Source organism: Sorex fumeus, unplaced genomic scaffold (assembly GCF_029834395.1).
Source record: "Sorex fumeus unplaced genomic scaffold, SorFum_2.1 ptg000047l, whole genome shotgun sequence".
Taxonomy (NCBI): domain Eukaryota; kingdom Metazoa; phylum Chordata; class Mammalia; order Eulipotyphla; family Soricidae; genus Sorex; species Sorex fumeus.
Genome location: NW_026606104.1, coordinates 8,927,741 through 8,951,829, shown reverse-complemented (window position 1 = coordinate 8,951,829; position 24,089 = coordinate 8,927,741). Strand labels below are relative to the sequence as shown.

The window sequence follows — 24,089 nt, the reverse complement described above, 5'->3', positions numbered from 1 at the left end:
CCACTTTTAAGCATGGCTGTACCTTTCGTTCATCAGATTCATTATTCCTATCTGTTAGTTTGATTGGAACAGAGATATGTCCAGTTAGCGCTGTGGCCACAGCAACAGTTCCCTGAGCAGTGCCAGTTGTGTTGCACCACTCCCACTCAAAACAAAATGGGGGTATGGCCAGTGGTGCTTAGAGATTGTTCCTGGTGAGCTAATCGGGTATTGGTTCTGCTGATGCTTAAGGGACCATTTACTGCTGACGATCAAATCTGGACTCAAATGATAGAGCATATGCTTAGTATGTTTGAGTCCTTGAGGTTTGTTCTTTATTTTATTTCTTGTCTTGGGTTTGTACTTGGCATTGCACAGGTCCCTGAGCATTGTGGGGAGTGCTCTTAGGACAGAGAGAACGTAAAGGCCATATCACAGCCCCACAGCTAATATGCTCAACTAGAAGCCTTTCCCCCAAGATCAGGCATAAGAAAGATGCCCACTCTTACCAATATTATATAGGAAATCCATACTACAGCAGTAAGGTGAGAGAGAAAGGTCTTCAAGTTGTAGAAAAGTCAATCACTATTTGCAGTTACATAAGTTATACATTAAACCCCCTCAGGACTGCAAAAAGTCTCCCAAACTACCAAATTTTAGAAAAAATATGATAAAGTCATGGTCACGGTCCTCCCGTTATTCATCAATTTGCTCAAGCGGGCTCAGTAACGTCTCCACGATGAGACCTGTTACTGTGTTTGGCATATTGAATACATCACGGGTAGCTTTCCAGGCTTTGCTGTGCGGGCGAGATACTCTTGGTAGCTTGCCGGGCTCTCCGAGAGGGGCAGAGGAATCGAACCCGGCTTGGCCAGCTGGCTGCGCACAAGGCAAATGCCCTACTGCTGTGCTATTGCTTCAGCCCATGATAAAGTAGCAAGCCATAAAATTAATACATAGAAATGTTGCATAAAATTTATATGCAAACAATGAGGTGGGAGAGAGAATTTTTTTGTCTTTATTTTTTTTTATTATTTTTTTAATTAGTGAAACACCATGAGGTACAGTTGTAGATTTACAAATTTTTGTGCTTGGGTTTCGGTTATACCATGATCAAATACCCATCCCTCCACCAGTGCCCATTTTCCAAGGAGAGAGAGTATTTTTAAAATCCCATTTACAATTGTGTCCAAAAACTATCACATTTCATGGGACTAAACAAAGAGGGTGAAATTGTCACACAAAACTCTTAAGTCGCTGTGAAATGACCACCCTACTAAAGCACTATACAGTGCAATCCCATCAAAATTTCCATCGCATTCTTTAGGGACATGGAACAAATGTTGCTAACGTTTGTATTGAGTAGCAAAACTCCCTGAAAAAAAGCAATCATGGAAAACAAAAAAGTAAATAAATGGGGGAGCTTCGCATTCCCTGGCTTTAAGTTATACCATAATGCTATAATAATCAAAACTCTTTGGTACTGGAATAAAAGCAGAATCTCAGAATAGAATGAGAGCCCCAAGATAAACCATCAACTATTTGAACAGGTAAGACAAGGAACCAGGTGCATTATGTGGAGCAAGAAAAGCTGCTTCAGTAACTGGTGATGGGAAAACTGGTTAGTCAATTGCGAAAAAAATGAAGTGGGCCATTATCTCATACTTCCCTAAAGTTAATTCAAATATGCATTGAAGTTTTGATATCAGACTCAAAACTACAAATTACCTCAAGGAAAACATAGAATTATCCATGACATTAGAGGCATTTTCAATGTTCCAAAGCATTAGCTAAAAGAACAGAAGCAAAAATAAACTACATTAAACTAAAAAGTTACTGCATTAAGAGATAAACCATAGCTAAATTTAAAAGACACCCTACTGAGTGGGAGAAAATATTCACCTCACTATACATCTGACAGCAAATATTCAAGATATTTAAAACACAAAACTTAAAAATTAAAAAAACAGAGGTATGAGCAGATGTTTCTCCAAAGAAGGCAGATGGCCAACAATGCAAACGCAACACAACGAAATATCACCTCACACCAGGGGAGTGGCCTACTTCAAAAGATCTGGGAAAGGCCAGAGAGATCATTCAAAGGACTGGGTGCATGTTTTGCTAATCTCCGGAACCAAAAATTGTACATGAATATTTACGGTGGCTTTATTCATAATCACCCCCAAACAAGACAGCTCAAATGTCCCTGGACTGAGATATGTATGTGTCACAGTACATCACTCAATGGAACGCGAATCAGCAATTAAAGTAGAAGAAAAAAAAGAGGAGCCAATTCAACAGAACAAAGAGCCGAATCTCGCATTCATTACACTAAGTGAAAGAAGGCAAGAAAAAAATACTTCACACTGCATGAATGTTTGTCCTTGAGTGTCACGGGGAGGAACAATTTAGACTTGACTTCTGAAGCAGAGCCGACTAGGACGGACACTGCTAAGAGACTGAATGAAGCCAGTCTTAGAATGCCAACTCCGCTCTGCAGATGAGTGGGAATCAGGTGAGCAAGTCCATCACGCAGGAAGGACATGATTCCCTGCCTCCTCTCCCCGCACCCCGCAATCCCATGATCCGCAAAAAGGTCCACCGAAGCCTCAACAGTTCCCCGGGGCGGTGGGAAAATCTGAACCCCACGCTTCCTCCGTGGCTGGCACGTGGGTCTCTCGCGCCGAGTCTCGCCTGCGTTTGCCCCGGCGGCGGCGCCGGCCGACTTGGGAACGCATTTGCGCTGGGGGAGCAGGAGGGCGGTCTCCAGCTTGGCCCAGCCTCGGTTGGACTTGGCGGTGCGCGGCGGTGGTGGTGGCGGTGTGGGGGGGGGGGGGGGGGGGCGTCCGGCGTCGCCCGGCAGCGGGGCGAGGGTGCTGGAGCCCGCGGCGGCGGCGGCGGCGACGCGGGACTCCGGGGGAGGCGCGCGCCGAACGGGCCTGACGCACCGCGGCGCTCGAGGCCCGGCTCCGCAGCGGGAGGGGCGGCCGCGGCTCCCCGCGCCTCGCGAAGGGCAGCGGGCCCCGAGCCGCCGCCGCCGCCGCCGCTGCCGCCCGATGGCGCGCTTGCGGGGCTGCTTGCCCCGCCTGATGGTCGCGATCCGCTCCCTGCTCTTCTGGTGCCTGGTCTACAGCTACTGCGGGCTCTGCGCCTCCGTCTACCTGCTCAAACTTTTGTGGAGCATCGGCAAGGGACCCGCGCAGACCTTCCGCCGGGCCGCCCGGGAGCAGCCCCCCGCCTGCCTGAACGACCCCTCGCTGGGCACCCACTGCTACGTGCGGATCAAGGTGAAGGCCGGCGCGGGCCGGGCTGTGTCGGGAGGGAGGCGACGTGACCCGGGCAGCGCGGGGCGCCGGGCAGCTCCTTCCCCGCAGCCCGACCCGGCGTCCCCTAGAGTTCCCCGGGCTCAGAGGGCGCGCGGTGGGCAGAGGCCAGAGGGGGCGGCGCGCGGTGGGAGCAGGGTCCGGACTGTGCGTGTGTGCGTGTGTGTGTCTGCGTGTGTGTGTGCGTGTGCGTGTGTGTGTCTGTGTCTGTGTGTGCGTGCGCGCGCGCGCGGTTTCCCCTTCTATTCCTATCCGGTCCTCATCCCCCCTCCACTCCGCCCCCCAAACCATGCCGAGTAATCCCATCATCTCGTGGGAAACTGTCTCCCGTTCACCGTGGTGCCCTTTAGGCATCACCTAGCTGTAGGGAATTGTTCCTGGCGGCGCCCCGCTGTCTCAGGAGGCCGGTTCTCCACCAAATTTGAGCGGCTGGGAGTAAACAGAGTAAGTCGCTGTATTCAGATCTGCGGAGGGGAGCATCCGTAGGTCAGCTAAGCAACGTGCAACAGTCAGCGGGGAAAGGAGTGTTTGTGGGAAAAGGAAGGAGACTTCAGGAATCAGAAACCCAGAGAATGGGATAAGAAGTAACTGTCAGCCTCACATGCAGACTCTTACAAAGCCCCTGCCTCCTCACAGCCCACAGATAGTGTCGTTCCCGAGAACGGAGGGAGTGGACTTTGTAGTGCCCCCTGCAGTCCAACGCAAGTGCCTTTCGAAATTAGTCTCACATAGGAGACATTTATGTCCTTGTATCTAGGATTCTTCTAAGTGGCTAAATTGGCCAGCCCTGGCACTGAGAGGATGAAGGACACTTATTTCTTAGCTTATTCAGCCTTGCCCTTGTTGTGGCAATTAAACGAATTAATATTTGCAAAACCAAAACTTGGATTGGTGCATGACACGTAGTAAATGCAAAGAATTATTTTTAACTGATTCCAATCAAGTATACACAACACTTCATCTTCTAAGACTCACAACCAGGAAGAGATAACTGGATTTCTAGGAGGGTGTTCTGCATTTGAGTATTTTCAGATTTGGGTATTTTCATCCAACCTGATGAATTATCCATAATGAAAAAGCATCGTTACGAATTTTTTTCCTGGAAGTCCATAGAAAGCTTTTCTCCTGACTCTGCTCTCCAAAAGAGTTCCCAAAGAAAGGGAAAAGTGGGAAGAACTTGGAGAGGTAGGGCAAGATAGGGTTCCACCTTGAAGAACCATGTTAATATCTTTAGCTCTTGTTCTCTTAATGTGCAAAGGTGATGCAATTGAACTTTTTCAAACTAGGTAACTTTTAAGATTGATTTTACACTTGAAATTTAAGTTACTTAAATTACCGGATATAAAACCCATTCTCTGCTTTTGATTCTCAGGGTCTCCCTCTGCCAACTTTATGTTTTTGTTTTTATATTGTTTGTTTGCATTTTATCCACTTCCCTGGTATCAGTTTGTGTTGTTTCTGATGTATCCTGTTGTAGTGCCATCCTCTTTCTTTTCCCTGTACTGTCTTCTCATGCACAGAATGTAATCTTGAACACTGGGAGCATTCTGCTGTTAGAGATACGCAGGCATAATGAGAGAAGCAGGCAGCCAGGAGAACTGTGCATGCAACTCCCAACTTAAAATAATAATGTGGGAAGGAGAGACCTAAAAATAAGGAATGGAGGTGTGAATTATATAACTGATGGCATAGCTCTTGACGGGCAAGCTGAGAAAAGTACTTGACTTAGAAGGAAGCATGGCAGGAATACAAATTCAAATCAGAATTATTTACATGTCCTGCAGAATTGAAATGAGATAAAATGTGACATATCAGTAAGATGAAAGTCATAAATTGTGACATTGTGTCAAAAGCTCCTAATATGGACTTTGTAAGTGCTAGAAGGGAGGGGTATAGGAGGGGAATGTGAACAAAATGAATCTGTCAGATTATCCTGAATCTTGAGGGTTTTTTTAATTTAAAAATTAATATTTTATTTCCTAGTATAAAAATCATTAGACTAGTGATACTGAAGTACTACTTCAACAAGTCAACACAAAACATTACTAAAATTCTGTGCCCTCTTTTTTCTGCTACAGGACTCGGGGTTAAGATTTCACTATGTTGCTGCTGGGGAAAGAGGCAAGCCCCTTATGTTGCTGCTACATGGATTCCCAGAATTCTGGTAAACTTACCAACTATTTGTTTTTCATTAAAGACTTGACTTACCACAGTACCATTTTCTGGTAATGACTTTTAATACCCTCTACCCAAAGTTGTCATTTCTATATGTTTCTAAATCATAGAAACTGTTTTTTTCCAAAGAAACCTGCACATTACCATATTCATTCTTTTTTGAGAATTAGACGTATCTTTTAATGTTTTCAATTTCTAAAATATTGAGGAACAGCACAGTTTTTATGGTGTATGTTATGCACAAATGAGAACATTTGGTGGGGAAAGGAGATTTGTAGGAAATCAAAGGCCTAGAGTACCTGTTCCTTAGATCTTCTGTGAGATTTGGGGTGAGGGAAAGGCAGCAAGAGAAGAAACTGAGAGTGAACTGTTTGACATGCATAGAACAATAAGCTCGTATGAATGCAGGGCAAGTGAAATATCTAAATTCTTCACATTAGAAAGAAAATCTACAGGAGCTAGAGAAATAGTACAGTAGGTAGGGCATTTGCCTTGCAAGTGGCCGACGCAGGTTTCTATCCCCGGCATCCCATATTGCCTCCCTGAGCACTGCCAGGAGTGATTCCTGAGTTTGTACAGAGCCAGAAGTCAGCCTTGAGCATCACCGGGTGTGGCCCAAAATCCAAAAAAGAAAGAAAACATATAGCCCAGAATACAGAGTCACTGGTTACCTAAGAGAAAATGTTTGGTTCTCCTTTAAGTGCAAATGAAAATAACACATGATTAAACTTTTAAAAATGAACATCTTTAAAGGAGGTGGTATATATCAAAGTGTTGAACAGGAAAACAGATTTTTTTCGATAGCATTGGGCTTTGAGTTTGAGATGATTCATGAATCACATAATCAAGTAAATGGATGGAGGGGATGCGGGGGAGTCTCTGAGTTGGCTCAAAGGCAGCATATGTGGTATCTTTTCAAAGGTCTGACATAATGTCCTGTCCTTAAATTGCTCTCTTGATATTATTCTTAACTCCTAAATTTCCACCCTTACATGTTCTTCACATTCTTTAATCTCCTTTAGAGCTTTTAAGATACTGTGTCATACAAAGTTCTGATTTTAATCTATTTGTTCTGAAATAAGTTATTAACCTAGCATACTTTATTTGCTGCTTTATGAGTGAAAGGGACTTACAAAGTTAGTGCACTGGGAATGGAAAGTATTAGAAATTGAAGAAGAGTGGAAAATGCAAAATCCCATCTTCCCCATTGACTTTTTTAAGAGTCGAAAGTCTATGACTGTCTCTTCCTGAGAAAGGTTTTTCTCTCATGAATATTTGTCTAAATCTCTTGATATATGACTATAAATAAGCCTTTCATTTAGTGTTAAACTTTTTTTCTGTCCTATCTGGAGATCACTTAGTTAAATGGCAAATAAACAACCCAGTGCACTTCAGATGTATCTATATGGGTTCTCTTAGGGAAATGTGTGACATGACATCACAGTAAAATGTTATTCTGAAGACTAGTCAGATCTACCTGGAAATACAGAGGCAGGGAATTTATTTTTCCTCAGCCATCTACTTGCTGTCGGACCACACACAATTCCTTAAACTAACCTTGCTGATGTTATGAGGATAAAGAGCTCAAACCTGAGAAAGTTCTTTTATGTGACCTCAGTGAATAGTCTGAATCTTTATTGTCTTCTTTCATTGCTGTTCTCCGTAGAGGTCCATGTGCCTCATGATAGTTTCGTCTTTCAGGCTGATGAAGATACTAGTTGGCTTTTACTGAGCTTTCACTGTGTGCCGGGTTTATTCCAACTTTGTTATATGTAACAGAGGAACCCAGGTATGCAGGAACCAGGGATGAGATCTCCAAGTCTGCTTGGATCAGGACTGAGCCTCCTCTACCCAGATCCCCCATTCTCCAGTAGCTTGGCAGTCACACCCACAAACCGTCCCCCGGTGCCATGTAATCCCATCAATGGCCAAGATCCAGAGACTATAAAACAAAGCTCCCGGAAGCACATGACCTCTTATAGTCTAGCACACTGATGTACCTAAAGCAGCACACATGTGTTTGCTTTTAACATAGTTGCTTATATTCTCTTATATACATTCTCTGTCCCTCTCGGAGAGCCCAGCAAGCTACCAAGAGTGTCCTGCCCACATAGCAGAGCTTGGCAAGCTCCCCATAGCGTATTTGATATGCAAAAAACAGTAACAGTAACGGGCCTCATTCCCCTGACCCTGAAAGAGCCTCCAATATACGGCAGTGTTGGGAAGGACGAGTAAGGAGAGGCTGCTAAAATCTCAGTTCTGGGATGAATGGAGAGATTACTGGTGCCTGCTCTAGCAAATCAATGAACAACGGGATGATAGTGATACAGTGATGTTATATATATGTGTGTGTTATATGTGTCCATATTCGTATGTATGTGGATATAGGTTATTATTTTTAGCATTAGTTTTATTTTTATAAGTGGAAACATAAGTGACATTTATAACGTATAATCTCACTTGAGCTTCCCAACTGCCTTCTGAAATTGCTAGCACCAGAAAGTAAGGTTCATCTAATTTTTTGAATTTCCAAGGGCTGAAATTTTCTGCCTTGTTACCTCAATATAGAACAGTGAAAGTTAAATTATAACAAAAAAGGGATTTTTTAACCCTAAAATTCCATACCTTTTTGTGAGAAGGATCTGACAGGTGATGCTCAGAGGACCAGAGGACCCCTTTTGGAGATCCAGTAGTTCATTGTGCAGGCCTGAGGATGTGATGTTACTCAAACCCTCCAATGCCAGAAATTATGTAGGTCATATTGGTGTACTCCGGACCTCCAAGGATGCACACAGCAATACTTGAAGGACTGTGGTACTGTGTATTGATTGTGGGTGACCACATACAAGGTATATACTCTTAACATGTATTTTCTCCATGGCCCCGAATTTAAAACATTTTGAAACATTGAGCAGTATATTAAAAGTTGACTGGAAATACAAGATGACCCTACTCCAATAATTTAAATCACATTCTAAGTAATACTGATGATCAGAATGAGAGGTGTTGATACTGAACGTTTTAATTAATTAATTAATTTATTTATTTATTTTTGAAGTAAAACGGATTTTATTTGGAGGGTTTTAAGGTGTGGAGGGAGAGAGGGTGAACAAGAGAGTAACGCGCTCAAGAGAGAACACGGGCTTCTCCAACGGTGGAGAGAGCACCTACACACATCTCAGCATTAGGCAGGAAAGCATGAAAGTACACATCTCAAGAGGGGAGATGCAGGCGACACATGTACTTGGGCACCACATGTGCTCGGCCACGTGGGCACAAGCAGCACATGGGCTCAGGCAGCATATATGTGCTGATACTCAACTTTTTAAAAAAGAAACATTTGTTCTGGTGGAGCAAAGTAGACTCTCATGGTGAATGTGACTTTGGAACTTTATATACATGCAACTCTATCATTAACAGTATTGTAAATCACAGTGCAAAATATTTAATATTAAAACGTTTATAAGATACTATCTTTCTACATCTCACATCAACCCCAATACTTTTGTCCACACCACTTAACTCCTAAAATTTTACTCCTTTGTATTTCAAACAATCACATGAATATCAGAATAAGTCTACAAACTCTTTTACCTTGACAAGAAACACTAGAACATGGCTGTAAAGCCCATTTAATATAGACCATATCTGAAAAGTTTCTATGTGATATGAAATTTTTGCTAATTTTTCATAGCATTATCTAACTATTTACATGAGAACCTTTTTGAAAAACAGAAATGCCTGGTGATTTTTGCAAATGTTTTGTAATCTCCAGCAGTAGGATATATACTAGAAGTTCTCATGCTGGTTTTTGGATACTAGTTATTTGCTTTACTAAAGTCAAGTCTTGATGTATCTAATATGAATCTGGTTTTTGTAAGCAATAGTTAAGTTTTTGGTTTCGGAGGTGCCAGGGTAAAAATAAGAGCCTTATATTTGCACATGTTCTCTGAGATGATTGCTCCGCCCCTCTCAGAGAGCCCCGGAAGCTACCGAGAATCTCACCTGCACAGCAAAGCCTGGCAAGCTACTTGTGATGTATTCAATATGCCAAACACAGTAACAACAAAGTCTCAGGATGGAGACCTTACTGGGCTCGCTTGAGAAAATCATTGAACAGAGGGAGGACAGTGATACAGTGCTCTAAGATTGAGACACAACTCTAACCCAGTGATTTTTTTATTGTTACTTTGTTTTGTTTTGGGGGCACACACAGCAATGCTCAGGGGTTATTCCTGGCTCTGCATTCAGGAATTACTCCTGGTAGTGCTCAGGAGACCAAACCCAGATTGGCTGCAGAGAAGGCAAGAACCCTACCTACTGTACTGTTGCTCCACCGCCCCTTCCCCATAGTTTAGTTTTGAAAATGAGTTATATTCCTTCCGAAGAGCATAAATTGGGAGATACATGCAGATCACTTAACAAGTCCCTTCTGCTCATTAAATATACCATTTGCTACTCAAGCATTGCTATAATTTTAAACAAATCCCGGATAGTTACTCAAATCAACCAAATTTTATTCATTGCGTGTTGTTGGATTTTAGTCTAAAATCTCCCTGATTATTCAGGCCTAAAGCAACTATATGGAAATTGTAGGTAATCAAAACCCACTGAGTATGTCATTCCCTACACCAGACCTTTCCTTCCTCTTAAATCACCATTATATTATCCATCTGGAGACTAGTCTGTTTCATCCAGGTGTTCCATTTTGGAAAAAAACGTTGACTCAAATTATAGGGTAGGAAAAGCTATTTGAATTTAGTCTCTTCAAGTGTCTATATTTTTTCTCTTTCTCAAAGCCCCTCCCTCCTCTTGGATTTCTCTCCTCGTTAAAGGTCAGAAAACTTTATGTCTGGCATTTCAAATCATGGCATAAATGTAAATACTATTGATTAATAGTATTTAGTAGCACTATAGCACTGTAGCACTGTCCTCCCATTGTTCATCGATTTGCTCAAGCAGGCCCAGTAACTTCTCCATTGTGAGACTTATTGTTACTTTGTTTGGCATATTGAATACGCCACAGGTATTTTTAAAAATACGTGCCAGGCTTTGCTGTGCGGGCGAGATACTCTCGGTAGCTTGCCGGGCTCTCCAAGAGGGGTGGAGGAATCGAACCCGGCTCTGCCGGGCCGACTGCTTACAAGGCAAACGCCCTACCACTGTGCTATTGCTCCAGCCCTAATAGTATTTAGTATTAAATAAAATAAACTATTTATTAATAAAGTTTTGCATAAAATATGTAATGTGACATTATAAGTTTTAAATGATTAAAATAGTAATATTTGATACAACTAAAACAAAATGATTATAAATTGGCAATGTATAAAACTTTTTGTGTAGACGGGGAGGAGGTATTGGACCACACTTGATAGAGCTCAGGATTTCAGGAGTCACTCCTAGAAGTGCTTGGGGATCATATTTGGTGCCAGGGATCAAATCAGAGTTGGTCACATGCAAGGAAAGTTACTTAATACTTACCTGTCAGGGGAGATACCATGATCACTGAAGATGGTTTTTCCAGAGTGAGGCTTATCCATTGCACTCTAGGTATGTTGACCCCTGTGATTTCCCAAACTATGGGAAACTTGACTACACATTTTGTGGTAGTAGGGAACTGTGTTCACACTTGTTCCTGAAAAAACAAAACAAAACTAGTAACTTAGCCTCTGTACTATTTCTCCAAACCTAAAACTGCTTTTTAAGAAGAGCACTATACAAATTTTATGTATCAGAAAACTTTATCATTATTATCTCAGAAGAGCTATTGAGAAATACTTGGGAGGAACAGGGTTGGGTCATGCTCAGTCATACCCAGGGTTTAATCTTGGCTCTTGCTCTAGGGTCACCCCTGGGGTGTAAGAGTGCCACATGTGGTGCTGGGGGTTGAATTAAGGTTGACCAAGTGCAGGGAAAATGCCTCAACCCCTGTCCTATCTCTCCTGCTCTAGTACTATTGATAATAGTACTAGATGTCACACAAAGACTATAAAATACTGGGTGTTCTTTCCCAACAGACATCAAACAAGATATATACTTATGGTACCACAGAAATAGTACAGAGTTAGGTGCTTGTCTTGCATGCAACCATCCTAGGGTTGATACCCAGTACCATATATGATTCTCAAAGCCCCACCAGTAGTGATTCCTGAGTGCAGAGCAGGAGTATCCCCTAAACACACATGGGTGTGGCCCAAAAACCAAATAATAAAATTAGAAATACATTTTTGAGACTTTTAACAAAATTAGCTCCAATAAAGCTATTTGCCAAAGAAAGACTTTCTCTCCTACTATTTCTCCACCTCAATTTGCATCCCTTTAAAAATATTTGAGCTGATGGAGGCAGTTTCTTTGAGTCATCATCATAAGCATCTGTATGGAGCACATTCGTCATTACTCAAGCACTGAGGCAAGCGAGGGCTCTTTGTACATACAGCTGAGCATGTCAAAGAGAAGTGATATTCTCCATTGGAATGTGCCCACATGTAAAATGGGAGTCCTCCTTATGTTAAGAATAGGAACTGGGAAAAAGCATTTGCTTTTAAAAAAAGTATTCTCTGCTATTAATTAAAGTTATCAGGAAAAAATCTGCCTGGGTACAGGGGCTTACAACCATGGTTTGATCCAAGCACCATATATGATCCCCTGAGAACTATCAGAAATAATAATTCAGAGCAAAGAATAAGCCTGAGCACATCCAAGTGTGGCCCATACCCTTCCTTCCCCCACCAAACCTGTTTAATATATTGTTGCTCCATTAATAATAATAATAATAATAATAATACGTGAATTTTAAGGCACTTTAAATTTTTTAAATAGGTATTACATTCCCATGATTTCTAAGACAATTTTAAGTGTAGGATTACTCACATTAGTTGGAGTCAAATTTCTATCTTAAACTCTCAAATTAATCATAACGAAGGCACAGATACTTAAGATATTAAAACAATATATGCATGTTTTATTTATCTATCTTCACATTACTTATTTACCTTTTTCCATATAGCAGAAGTAACAATATACATTTTAATAAAATTTGAATGCAAATTTTCAAAAGGATTTGGGAGTTTTGATATGGATTCAAGGCTTGAACTGGAGCAGAGATATATTGTACTGGTACTGATAGCATATTATGATTTTATTCTTTCACTTATCTTGTGTTTCACTTATTTAACAAATGTTTATTTAGCACTTTGGTATGTTCCGCACTCTACCAAACAATTCAGGGGTCTCACAATCAAGCTGAAGTATATACAAAAGCAGCACATCATAAAGTGCCTGTTCAGTGCTTGCAGAGTCTGCTTACAGTTATGAGTGCATAGAAGGAGCCCACCAGCCTGCCTCGAGGAGAGGTGGCCAGAAAGCCCCCCAGAGTAAATGCCATCATGAACACTTGAGTTCATTGAGGGCTGAAGGACAATGGATCTGGGGAGTAGGTGGGAAGTTGGGTGGTATGGTATTTAAAACACAGGAAATCATTTGAACAAAGCCATAAAAGCAAAATAACAGTGGTAATAATACCAATATTTTTCCAAAAGTTTTGTGCCACTGAGACAGTGGACTATGAACTCAGAAACCCAGTTACATGGGTTTAAATCCTGGCTCTATTCTTTACTAATTCTCATGAGCTTTGGCATATCAATTAAGAGCTCTGTGCATCTGTTTCTTCATCCCTAAAGTGGTTATAATGATACTACTTCATAGCTTTTATTGAAGATGAACATTACTATGTGGGAATGATGAAAAACTGTACCTCGCATATTGTAAGAATGACCCAGATGTTAGCTCTTTTTTACAGTGAATGACAGTATTATGCATTCAGGTGGGAAAATTGGACAATATTCAAATCCTGAAGGTTTTATCTGCAAGAATAAAAAACTTGTGCTTCATGTTAAAACTAACATAAGTGGAAAAAAAATGTTGGTAGTTCCGGGAGGCTGTTTCAGGGATCAAACCAGTATCTCATGTGTGCAAGACATATATTCTATGGCAGAATTAAATCTCCAGCTCTGCTTTTTTTTTTTTTTTTGGCCAGAACTGCCTTCTTCCAGTAAATCATCAGAATGGCCAACACAAAGGGAAAGAGAAGAGACCCCTGCTCTGTGTTTTCTAGACCTCTCAGAAAACATGGGGGTCTACAAAAACGGTGATATTGTAGACATGTAGACATGAAGGGAATGGGCACTGTTTGCAAAGGAAGGCTCACAAATGTTCCCATGGCAAAACTGGAGGCGCCCAGTGTTACCCAGCATGCTGTTGGCATTGCTGTAAGTGCACAAGTACTGGCAAGATTCTTGCCAGGAAAATTACTGTTCATATTGAGCATATTGAGCACTCTAAGAGTCAGGATAGCTTCCTGAAACATGTGTGAAGGATAATTATCAAGAAAAAAAGGAATCCAAAAGAAGAATATTTGGGTTCAGCTGAAATGCCAGCCTGTTTCACCTAGAGAAGCACACAGAGTAATAATCAATGAGAAGGTGCTGGGGTGGCTGAATTCCCTAGGAATTCATGGCATCATAGGTGTTTTTATTTTATTTCATTTTAGTTTTGAGACCACAGCTGGCAATGCTCAAGGGTTACTCCTGGACTTGCACTCAGGGATCACTCCTGGTAGTGCTTGGGACCATCTGGGATGCCAGGGATCAAACCCCAGTCACCTGCAAGGCAAACACCCTCCCACTGGACTATCACTCTAGTCCCCATAATAGATTCGATTCCCAGCATCCTATATGGTCCTCTGAGCACCGCCAGGAGTAACTCCTGAGTGCAAAGCCAGGAGTTACCCCTGTACATTGCCGGGTATGACCCAAAAAGAAAAAAAAAACCCAAAAAACAAAAAACTACAGTTGTTTCCATACCAGATTTTCAGGCATGCAATGTTCAAACACCAATGCCATCACCACTATAATCTGTCATCTTATTTCTACCAGTGTATTCAGTTTCTCTTTTGTCACCCAGCATGACTCTTTAACAGGTGCTTTATTTTTACTTTTTATTTTTAAAAAAAATTTTAATGAAACACCTTGAGATACAGTTACAGACTTACAGACTTACTCCTACTGGGTTGTTATGTATTGTGAAATATAGAAATATGGAGCTGGACCATTTATAGATCTGAGGAGGTCAGGTGTGGCAGCTGCTGGGCCTCTCTGGAAGAGAGGGGAATCTGCCTTCCCTGATTCTAAGAAGGCCTCAGAGTTTTCAGCCCAGAGGCCAGTCTGTCTTTGGGATTTGGTTAACAGACACATTTTTAAGATTAATTATTGTAATTTGAAAACATGATTTAGTATTGATGGCTCTATGGCCTAGATATATATATATATATATATATATCACATCTCTATCCCACTTGATGTATTTGATGGCCTACCCCCCCGCCCCTTTTATCTTCTGTCCACCTCATGTTACTTTCCCCATCCATTTTATCTTCTTCCCTGGCCTTTTCATTTCTATAATCCAGGGTAAAAGATTTGCCCAATGTTGGCACTTTCTTTTCCTTGTCATGCTATTCTGTATAGGTGTTATTTTGTTATTTTGTCTTTCTTCTGATTTACTTCACTTAACACGGTATCCTCCAGCTCCATCCAAGTTGCAGTGAATTGCATTACTTCATCCTTCCCTGCAGCTGCGTAGTAGCCAGTTGTGTAAATATACCACAACTTTATGATCCACTCATCTGTCATTGGTCACCTGGGTTGATGCCCTATCCTAGCTATTGTACTAAGTGCTGAAATAATCAATAGTGTGCATATGTCCTTTCCAAGTAAAGGTTTTGTGTCTTGGGGGTATAGAAGAAGTGGAATTGCTAATTGTGTGGAAGCTTTATTCTTGTTTGTTGAGGAACCTCCATATTTTTTTACATAGAGGTTGAATCAAAGAACATTCCTATTAGCAATAGGTGAGAGTTCCTTTTTTACCACATCTCTATCAATATAGGTTGTTTCCACTCTCTTTCTGATATATACTATTCTCACAGGTGTGAGGTTATATCTCTTTGTCATCTGATTTGAATTTCCCTGATAATAAGCGATGATGAACACTTTTTTCATATACCTATTGAACATTTTTCTGTCTCCAAGGAAGTATCAGTTTATTTTCATTCACCACTTTTTGAGAGGGTTTTGGAATTTTGTTGTTGATCTTTATGAGCGTTATGTATGCTGGGTATAAACTCTATCTGGTGTGTTGAGAGCATGAGTGCAAATATTTTCCATTTCTCTGGATTTGTTTTAGTTTCAGCCCATATTTCTTTTGCTGTGCAAAACTCTTTTTGCAGTCTATTTTATTGATTTGTGTTAATCTCAAGGTCTCTGAGACACTTTGAATTGACCCGTGTAAAGTGTGAGATGTTGACTCAAATTCTTTTTTTTTTCAAATATGTGACTATCTGATTTTCCCAGCACCATTTGTTGAAAAGTTACTTTTACTCCATTTCCTGTAGCCAGCTCCAGTCAAAAATTAGTTGACCTTATGTCTGGTGTTCTGTCTTTGTGTTATAATTTTTAACTCATTTGTCAGAGAGGCTATCCTTATCCGGTACTGTGATATTTTGATTACTATAGCTTTATAGTATAGTTTTTAAGTCAGGTAAAATGTATTTCTCAATTTATTTATATGTGGCTTTGGCTATTATGGGTGCTTTATGATTCCAGACAAACTTTATTAGTGACTGTTTTAAGTAATTGAAGAATGTCATTGTAATTATAATGAGAATTTCATTGAATCTATATAATACTTTAGGTTGGATTATAAGTTTGACAATATTTATTTTTCCAATCAGTGAATTTGGAATGTTTTTCAGTATCCTTAGATCCTTTTCTGTTTCTTTCATTTAGTAACTTAAAGTTTTCATGGTATAGGTCTTTTGCATCTTTTCTTAAGTTGATTCCTAGGTATTTAATGTTTTTGGACATTGTCTTGAATTGAGTAGTCTTTTTTTTTTATCACTTCTTCTACTGATTTATTATTTGCATGTGGCAATGCAAAAGACTTTGTGTATTGACTTTATAACCTGCTGCTTTCCTTTTTTGGTTTATTGTTTCTAAGAGCTGTTTAGTGGACTCTTAATGACCTTCTGTGTATATTATTATTTCATCTGAAAATAGTAGTAGTTTGATTTCTTCTTTTCTAATATGGATCTTTTTTATTTCTTTTTCTTGCCTGATTTCTGTTGCTAGGACTTATAACACTGTATTGTGTAAAAGTGGAGACAGTGGACATTTTTTTTGTTCCTGGTCTCAGTAGGAATACTTTTAGATATTTACCACTGAGAATAATACTGGCTGTGGGTTTGTTATAGGTGGTCGTTACTACTTTGAGGAAGGTTCATTCTATCCCTGTTTTGTTGAGGGTTTTTATTATGAGTGGATGTTATATATTTTTCAAAAACTTTTTCTGTGCTGATTTTTAATCATACAATTTTCATATAAATTTGATCTTTCCTTTAATTGATACGGTGTATGCTGATTCGTGTATGTTGAAACATCTTTGTGTCCCTGGAATGAATTTCACTTGATTATCGTGATACAATCTTTTTGATATGTTGTTGTATTAGGTACACTAAGATTTTGCTGAGAATTTTTGCATCAAAGTTCATCAGGGAAATTTGTCTGAATTTTTCTTTTTCTTTTTTTTTCTTTTTGGGTCACACCCAACGATGTTCAGGGGTTACTCCTGGCTCTGCACCCAGGAATTACTCTTGGTGGTGCTTGGGAAACCATTTGGGATGCTGGAAATCAAACCTGGGTCGGCCGTGTGCAAGGCAAGCGCCCTACCAGCTGTGCTATCGCTCCAGCCCTTGAATTTTTGTTTTTAAGTAGTATCTCTGTTTGCTTTCTTTCTATGCTGGAGAGGTTTGGGTATTAGTGAAATGTTGCCTTTGTAAAGCTGTTTGGAAAGATTTCTGTTTCTTTGATATTTTGGAACAGTTTGAAAAGTAAAGGTAGTAAGGGTTTTTTGTTTGTTTGTTTGTTTTAAGACTTGCTATTACTCACCAATGAACCTGTCTGGATAAGGACTTTTATTCTTGGGGGAGATTCTTCATAACTGTTTAAATTTCCTGGCTTGCCTGTTCAGCTTTTTTAAAAATTTTTTCCTCACTCAGTTTTGGAAGGTTCTCAGTTTCTAAGAATACGTGTATTTTTCTAGCTTTTCCAGCTAAACAATGTGAAGTTGTTCATAGTAACTTCTCAGGATATCTTGAATTTCTGAGAGATAGGTTGTCATTCTTTTTCATTTCTGATCGGATTTATTTGGGCATTTCCTCTTGCTTTCCCTCATAGTCTATCCACGGGTTTTTCTGTCTTATATATTCTTTCAAAGAGTCAGCTCCTGGTTTATTGTTTGCTTGATTTCTATGTTATTGATTTCTACTCTATTTCCTTTTACTAATTTTGTGATTCATTTGTTGTTTCTTCTCTAGGTGTTTAAGATGTGCATATAGGTTGTTTATTTGAGCTTTTTCTTTTTTCCTAATGAAGGCCTGTGTTGCTATAAATTTCCCCTTTAGTATTGCTTTTGCTGTATCCCATAGATTCTGATTTGTTTCTTCACTTTCATTTCTTTCAAGGAATCTTTTTATTTCTTCTTCAATTTCCTGCTTGATCTAGTTGTTATTTAGTTCTGCTTCCAAGTTCTGTCTCCCACTTTCTATTTATGACTAGTTTCTATCTTCACGGTATTGTGGTCTGAGAATATGCTTGATATGATTTCTATATTTGAAATTTTATGTATGCTTGAGTTGTGACCTAGTATCTGGTCTTGATGGGTATTTTTAAAAACATTAGGAAAACCTCTGGACTATAATTGGCAGAAATTTTGCATATTTTCACCAATATCCTGGTGAGAAATTAAATACTCTCTATTCTTTCATAATTTCGAATATGTGTCCAACTCCCTTCTTTCTAACAATCTGTTGTGTAAGTGGTTGATTTTTTTTTTCATTGATCTTGAATTCTCTTCACATTGCTTCCCTCAAGAGTGCTTTATAATCTCGGAACACTGTGTTCACTAGCCTATCAAACTTCATTGTTTTTCCCAGAAAGCTATCTCCTATTTGGCTTCTATAAGATAATTTTACACTGTGTTTCCATGAACAGATGTGTGTACAGATGTGTTTTTAATGCATATTTTGAGTTTCCTAAAAATGACATTCTCTGTCCCTCCCCCTTTCTTTTTTTCTCTCCCCCCTCCACATTCTCCTTCTTCTCTCTCTGTCTCTGTCTCTCTATATATCTTTGTCTCTCCATCTGTCTGTCTGTCTGTCTGTCTGTCTGTCTCTCTCTCTCTCAGCTTTGGACATAAAATGTCATGGATCTCTATATTCATTTAAGCCTGCAGTTCTCTCATCAGGGTCATCAGGGTAAATACCTGACCTGGCAGAGGCTTCCAAAACTTGTCTGTAACCTGACGACCATTCTGATGATCAATATAGATGTCATTGGGTTGTTTAAAAAACTTTTTTTTTTTTGGAGCTGGAGCAATATTACGGTAGGTGAGGCGTTTGCCTTGCACGTGGCTGACCCTGGTTCAATCTTTGGAATCCCATATGATCCTCTGAACACTGCCAGGAGTAATTTCTGAGAGCAGAACCAGAAGTAACCCCTGAGCATCACTAGGTGTAACCCAAAAAGTCAAAAAAATAATTTTTTTCCCTTTTGGCTTATGCTTATGGTTCAGAATCTTACCAGCAGAAGAATATTTTTTTTGGTGGGGGGCGGGGGATAGGATTGCCACACCCAGAGATGCTCAGGGCTTATTCCTGGCTCTGTACTCAGGGATCACTCCTGGCAGCTTCAGTGGACCAAATTGGATGCCAGGGATTGAATCCTGGTTAACTGTGCACAAGGCCCTACCTGCTGTGCTATCTGGCCTCACCCACTGAAGAATTTTGTTTTAATAGAGACGTTTTATCTCCAGTGGTTATTTTATTATATTGTTTTCTGTGATAATCTTTTTTCCAATCTTCAGACTTGATTGGAGGGTGTGGCTCATGCATCAATCCTTTTGCATATTTGAGTCCTTGGGTCAGTCCCTGGTTCTTCGTGTCCGTTTTTTAACTGTTGGTTGCAGCACTGGTGGCCTCTAATTTTTAATTATTTTTAACGAAGGGAGGAAATCTTCAGACTTTTCTATTCTGAAGTCAGTTATTGTTACTAAAACCATTTAATCCTACATGACAGTTGAGTAAGGTTAAGAAAAATAAAGTTTAGGAAAGTAAACTTTAATCTTACATCTTTTTTTCAGAGAATCAAATAAGTCTGCAGTACAGAAGCCTTTGTAGGTACAGATTCCCTGCTAGTTGTAAGCTTTATTTAAGAAGAACTTGGGCCAGGAATGTGGTGCAATAGTAGACAATGTGCCTTGCATGTGTTGGGCTCTGGATTCAATCTTCCCCATGGCACCCCCAACCCCCAACAATAGAAAAACTCAAAAAAAATTTTTTTTTATTTTTTATTTATTGAATCACTGTGAGAACAGCCACAAAGCTTTCCAGTTTAAGTCTCGGGTGGTCATACTATGCTTAAACACCCATCCCTTCACCAGTGTACATTTTCCACCACCAAGAACCCCAGTATACTCCCCTCCCACCCCTTCTCCTGCCTGTGTGGCAGATTTCCACTTTACTCTTTCTCTCTCTACATTGATCACATTCAATATTATGACAAAAGACCCACCATTATTATTTGGAATTTTCCCCAATAATCAGACCTGCCAAAAAGACATCATTAGATAACTTGTTTTCTATTGCTGATTATAAAGAGCATAGGATGTCTTGAATTTCTGATATTTTAGTAGTAAGTCTGGAGGGAGTACTGCCAAAAGCCACTGTGTTCTGAGGTTGATTTGTGTACCTCTGGGATCATGGCCGTGCAGGAGCCAGAGGAGGCATTTGTGGGCAGCAACTCGGGGCCTTGTCAGGGTGGGGAGCAGGGCCAGTTCCACCCCCTATCCCATGAGGCCCTGCATGCCTCGTCACTGCAGTCTCATACTGTCCATAATGGCTGTCCATTAGGCTCTGAAAGATGGTGGCCACCATGCTGCCTCTGCTAGGGGGAGAAGGTGGAGGGACAAACACCCTTCGCATCCCTGGGTGGCATGGAGCCATAGTTTAATGACAGTCCAGATGCATTTCTGCCAAAAGCTAGTGGTATCCGAGATTGATTTGTGTGCCTCTGGGATCATGGCCATTCAGGAGCCAGAGGAGGCGGTCGTGGGTGGCAACTCGGGGCCTTGTCAGGTGGGGAGAAGGGAAAACTTTCATTTATTAAGTACATTTGTTAATATTGACATTTTATAATTTCTGTAAACACAGTCCCTTTGTTACATTTCACTAGAGCTGCTAAAAAGGAATAAATGATTTTAATTAAAAAACATTAATGCTCCTCTCTTAAATAGTACTAGTCATTCCTGCTCATACTTAGCTATCTAACTTTTTTTTCTGTCACTGTCACTGTCCTCCCTTTGTTCATCGATTTTCTCAAGCAGGCCCAGTAACGTCTCCATTTTGAGACTTTGTTGTCACTGTGTTTGGCATAACGAATACATCAGGGTAGCTTGCCAGGCTTTGCCGTGCGGGCGAGATGTTATTCTTTATATTACTGTGTTTTATTTTTACTTTTCCTATTTCTTGCAGGTACTCTTGGCGTCACCAACTAAGGGAATTTAAAAGTGAATATCGAGTTGTAGCACTGGATTTAAGAGGCTATGGAGAAACAGATGCTCCTACAAATCGAGAGAATTATAAATTGGACTGTTTAATAACAGACATAAAGGATATTTTAGACTCTTTAGGTAGGTCAGTTTTTCTTCCTTTATTTTTTAAAAGTTTTTATTTCTGGGGAACATTCAACAGATTTTGAATTGATGATATATTATTTATTAATATTTTGGATGGGGGGTAGTAGGGTCACACCCAGCAGTGCTCAGGGCTTACTCCTGACTCTGTGCTTATGGGTCACTACTGATGGGCCTGGGGGTACCAACATGGAGTGATCAAATTCAGGTCGGCCATGTGCAAGGCAAGCAAGCACCTCACCCACTGTACTCCAGTCCCAGATAACCTTATTTCTTGGGAGGACATGTTTGTATACCTGAACTGCTCTCTGCATGCTGTTACCATGGTTTCAGGTATACAACCTAAAATATTTATGCAGGGAATTTAAAATAATATATTCAGAATAATGATTCTGCCAGCCAAGACTAACTTTCAGGGTTTTTTTTTAAAAAAATACTGATGTTACAAATTATTTCCATTGGTATTAATTATTGGAAATTTTATTTCTTGTGTTCAGAAGATTAATTTTTTTCAGATCCTGAATTTAAATATTTTAATGTTATGAGATGCAGGAACAATTACATTTCATGGATTGATCAGCTAGGGTAGCAATGAAAGAGGATAAGAAACCTTTCCAAACTCTGGCATACAGCCATGGGTGTATATATTCCCTTGCTCTTGCATCTGCAGGTTCACTATCTCCATCTCTGCCTCAAACTACAGATCCAACTGTACTGGCCTCTCTTTGTGGTTGGGCACAACATAAGTAGCTTCTTGGGGGATGTTTTTTTCCTGGTCATGGTATAAATGACAGAGTAGAGTCCACCTGTACAAACATACTTCAAATTTCTGGTACCAAGTCAAATGACTGAACTCACAACCATGAGACATGTGTCACCAGCCATGAGATAAAAGCAATTTACATGAAATGGGCAGTAAGAGAGTAGAAGTAAATATTTTATTAACTAATAATCTGCCATATTACTTTTGTCTAAAATCCAGTTGCTATCATCACTATGGTATTTAGTGAGATTATTGTAGCTCAAACCAATATTCTTAGAGGAGAATAAATGGATTAGATCTGGGCTGTCAATGCAATGTTGTCTTTTAGTTTGATTACAATAAAAAAAAAGATCCAGAGACACTGATTTCCAAAAGCCATGTTTCATTTATTTTGGGGAAATGTGTTATTCTTGTGGGTGAGAGGAGGCATACCTGGCTGTGCTCAGAGCTTGTTCTTGGCTCTGTGCTCAGGGATCACTCCTGGTGGGGTTCAGAGGATCATATATGTTGCCTGAGATCAAACCGGGGTTGGCCAGGTAACCCACTGTACTCTCTCTCTAGCCCCAGCCACACTTTATTCTTTTTTTGGTAATTCAATAAGACCTACCCTAAAATCTTCACCACTCAATTTTCTAGGCAAATTAACAATACAAATAAGATCATTTTTTCATTCTCTCTTCACTCTTTTTCTTTGTGTGGTAGTATAATAGCAGGGGTGATGATGAGATAAGCTTAAAAAATAAGTGATTTTAAGCACTCTATGAATATATTATAAATTAATCCTAAACCATCTAAACAAAAGAAATTTTGTAGAATATCTATTAATATTTTTGTTTATTTATTTGTTGTTTTTTTGGCCACACCCAGTGGTGCTCAGGGCTTACTGCTGGCTCTGCACCTTGGGATCATTCCTTGCAGCTCAGGGAACCATATGGGATGCTGGGATGGAACTTGGTTCAGCTGCATGCAAGACAAGTGCCCTATCCGCTGTACTATTGCTCTGGCCCCTCTAGAAGTATTTTAATCTAATTCAAGTTACCATAATGATAACATAAAATGAAGCTTGTTCCCATGAAATGGAAATTTATGCTATATATAGATTTCCTAGTAATTCAACTTGAATTTGCAGTTCCAAATTAGTAGACTTGTAATACTGGAATTCTGAAGTTAGGGGGAAAAAGAAAGGCTTTGTAGAAATAAAGATTTAGAGTTGAATTTAGATGGGGCACTTATAATTTTACTTTAAGCAGAAATTTCTCATTACTCAAAAGTAATTCAGTCTTGCTTTTGACCTAATTATATGTATTTTTCACTGTGGTTTCTAGGCTCTTGTCACTGTAAGCAAGTCTGAGCTGGCTATCTCACATTTTTCAAATATATACATATATATGTGTATAAATACACATTCCTGGTAGAGAATCTGTAGATCTAAAGTGGAGCTTTTGCATGAAAAATTTCTAAAATTCTGCCTAGGTAATTAAGGCATACAGATTTTGGAATCACCGAACTCATTATCTATACAAAGTGCTTAATTTGGTAAGATAGTAGAAAGATTTGCTCCAGAAGTTGATTGAGCCTGTTTAATGTAAGTAATAATGCACCTGTTTCCTTTTAATTATATCAGCATATATATTTTCTTGACACAGGGTATAGCAAATGTGTTCTAATTGGCCATGACTGGGGAGGCATGATTGCTTGGCTGATTGCCATCTGTTACCCAGAAATGGTAATGAAGCTTATTGTTATTAACTTCCCTCATCCAAATGTATTTACAGGTGAGTTTAAGATTTCATTAAAATATCTTTGTTAATGTGACAAATCACTATTGTATGTGACATTTTGGATCAAAAGCAAAATTGGTTAACATTGTATTTTTAAAAATCAGAGGACTAAAATTTTTCATGACAATGTCAGATAACCTTGACTTTCAATCTTCCTGAAGTCTAAAAATATTTAGTTTTGCATTTGCTTATGTAACTTTATATTCTTTTTAGAAAACATTGTACTGCTAATTTGGGAAGGGTGAAAGAAAAACTACTGTGACCATACTT

General features: G+C 39.9%; 1 protein-coding gene and 1 non-coding gene across 2 annotated transcripts in view; both read left to right on the top strand.

Moving 5' to 3' along the window:
- The first annotated feature begins 2,864 nt into the window (after nt 1–2,864).
- Nucleotides 2,865–24,089, top strand: part of EPHX4 (epoxide hydrolase 4) — a 45,324-nt gene continuing 24,099 nt past the window's right edge. Inside the window, exons 1-4 of the mRNA XM_056123153.1 lie at nt 2,865–3,266; nt 5,381–5,466; nt 21,115–21,272; nt 23,685–23,813. Of these exons, the coding sequence (XP_055979128.1) occupies nt 3,036–3,266; nt 5,381–5,466; nt 21,115–21,272; nt 23,685–23,813 (604 nt within the window). The 5' untranslated portion in view covers nt 2,865–3,035. The remainder of the gene's footprint in view (nt 3,267–5,380; nt 5,467–21,114; nt 21,273–23,684; nt 23,814–24,089) is intronic.
- LOC130032260 (U1 spliceosomal RNA) lies at nt 10,951–11,115 on the top strand. Its single transcript, XR_008793804.1, has one exon. It is a non-coding gene; the product is annotated as a U1 spliceosomal RNA (small nuclear RNA).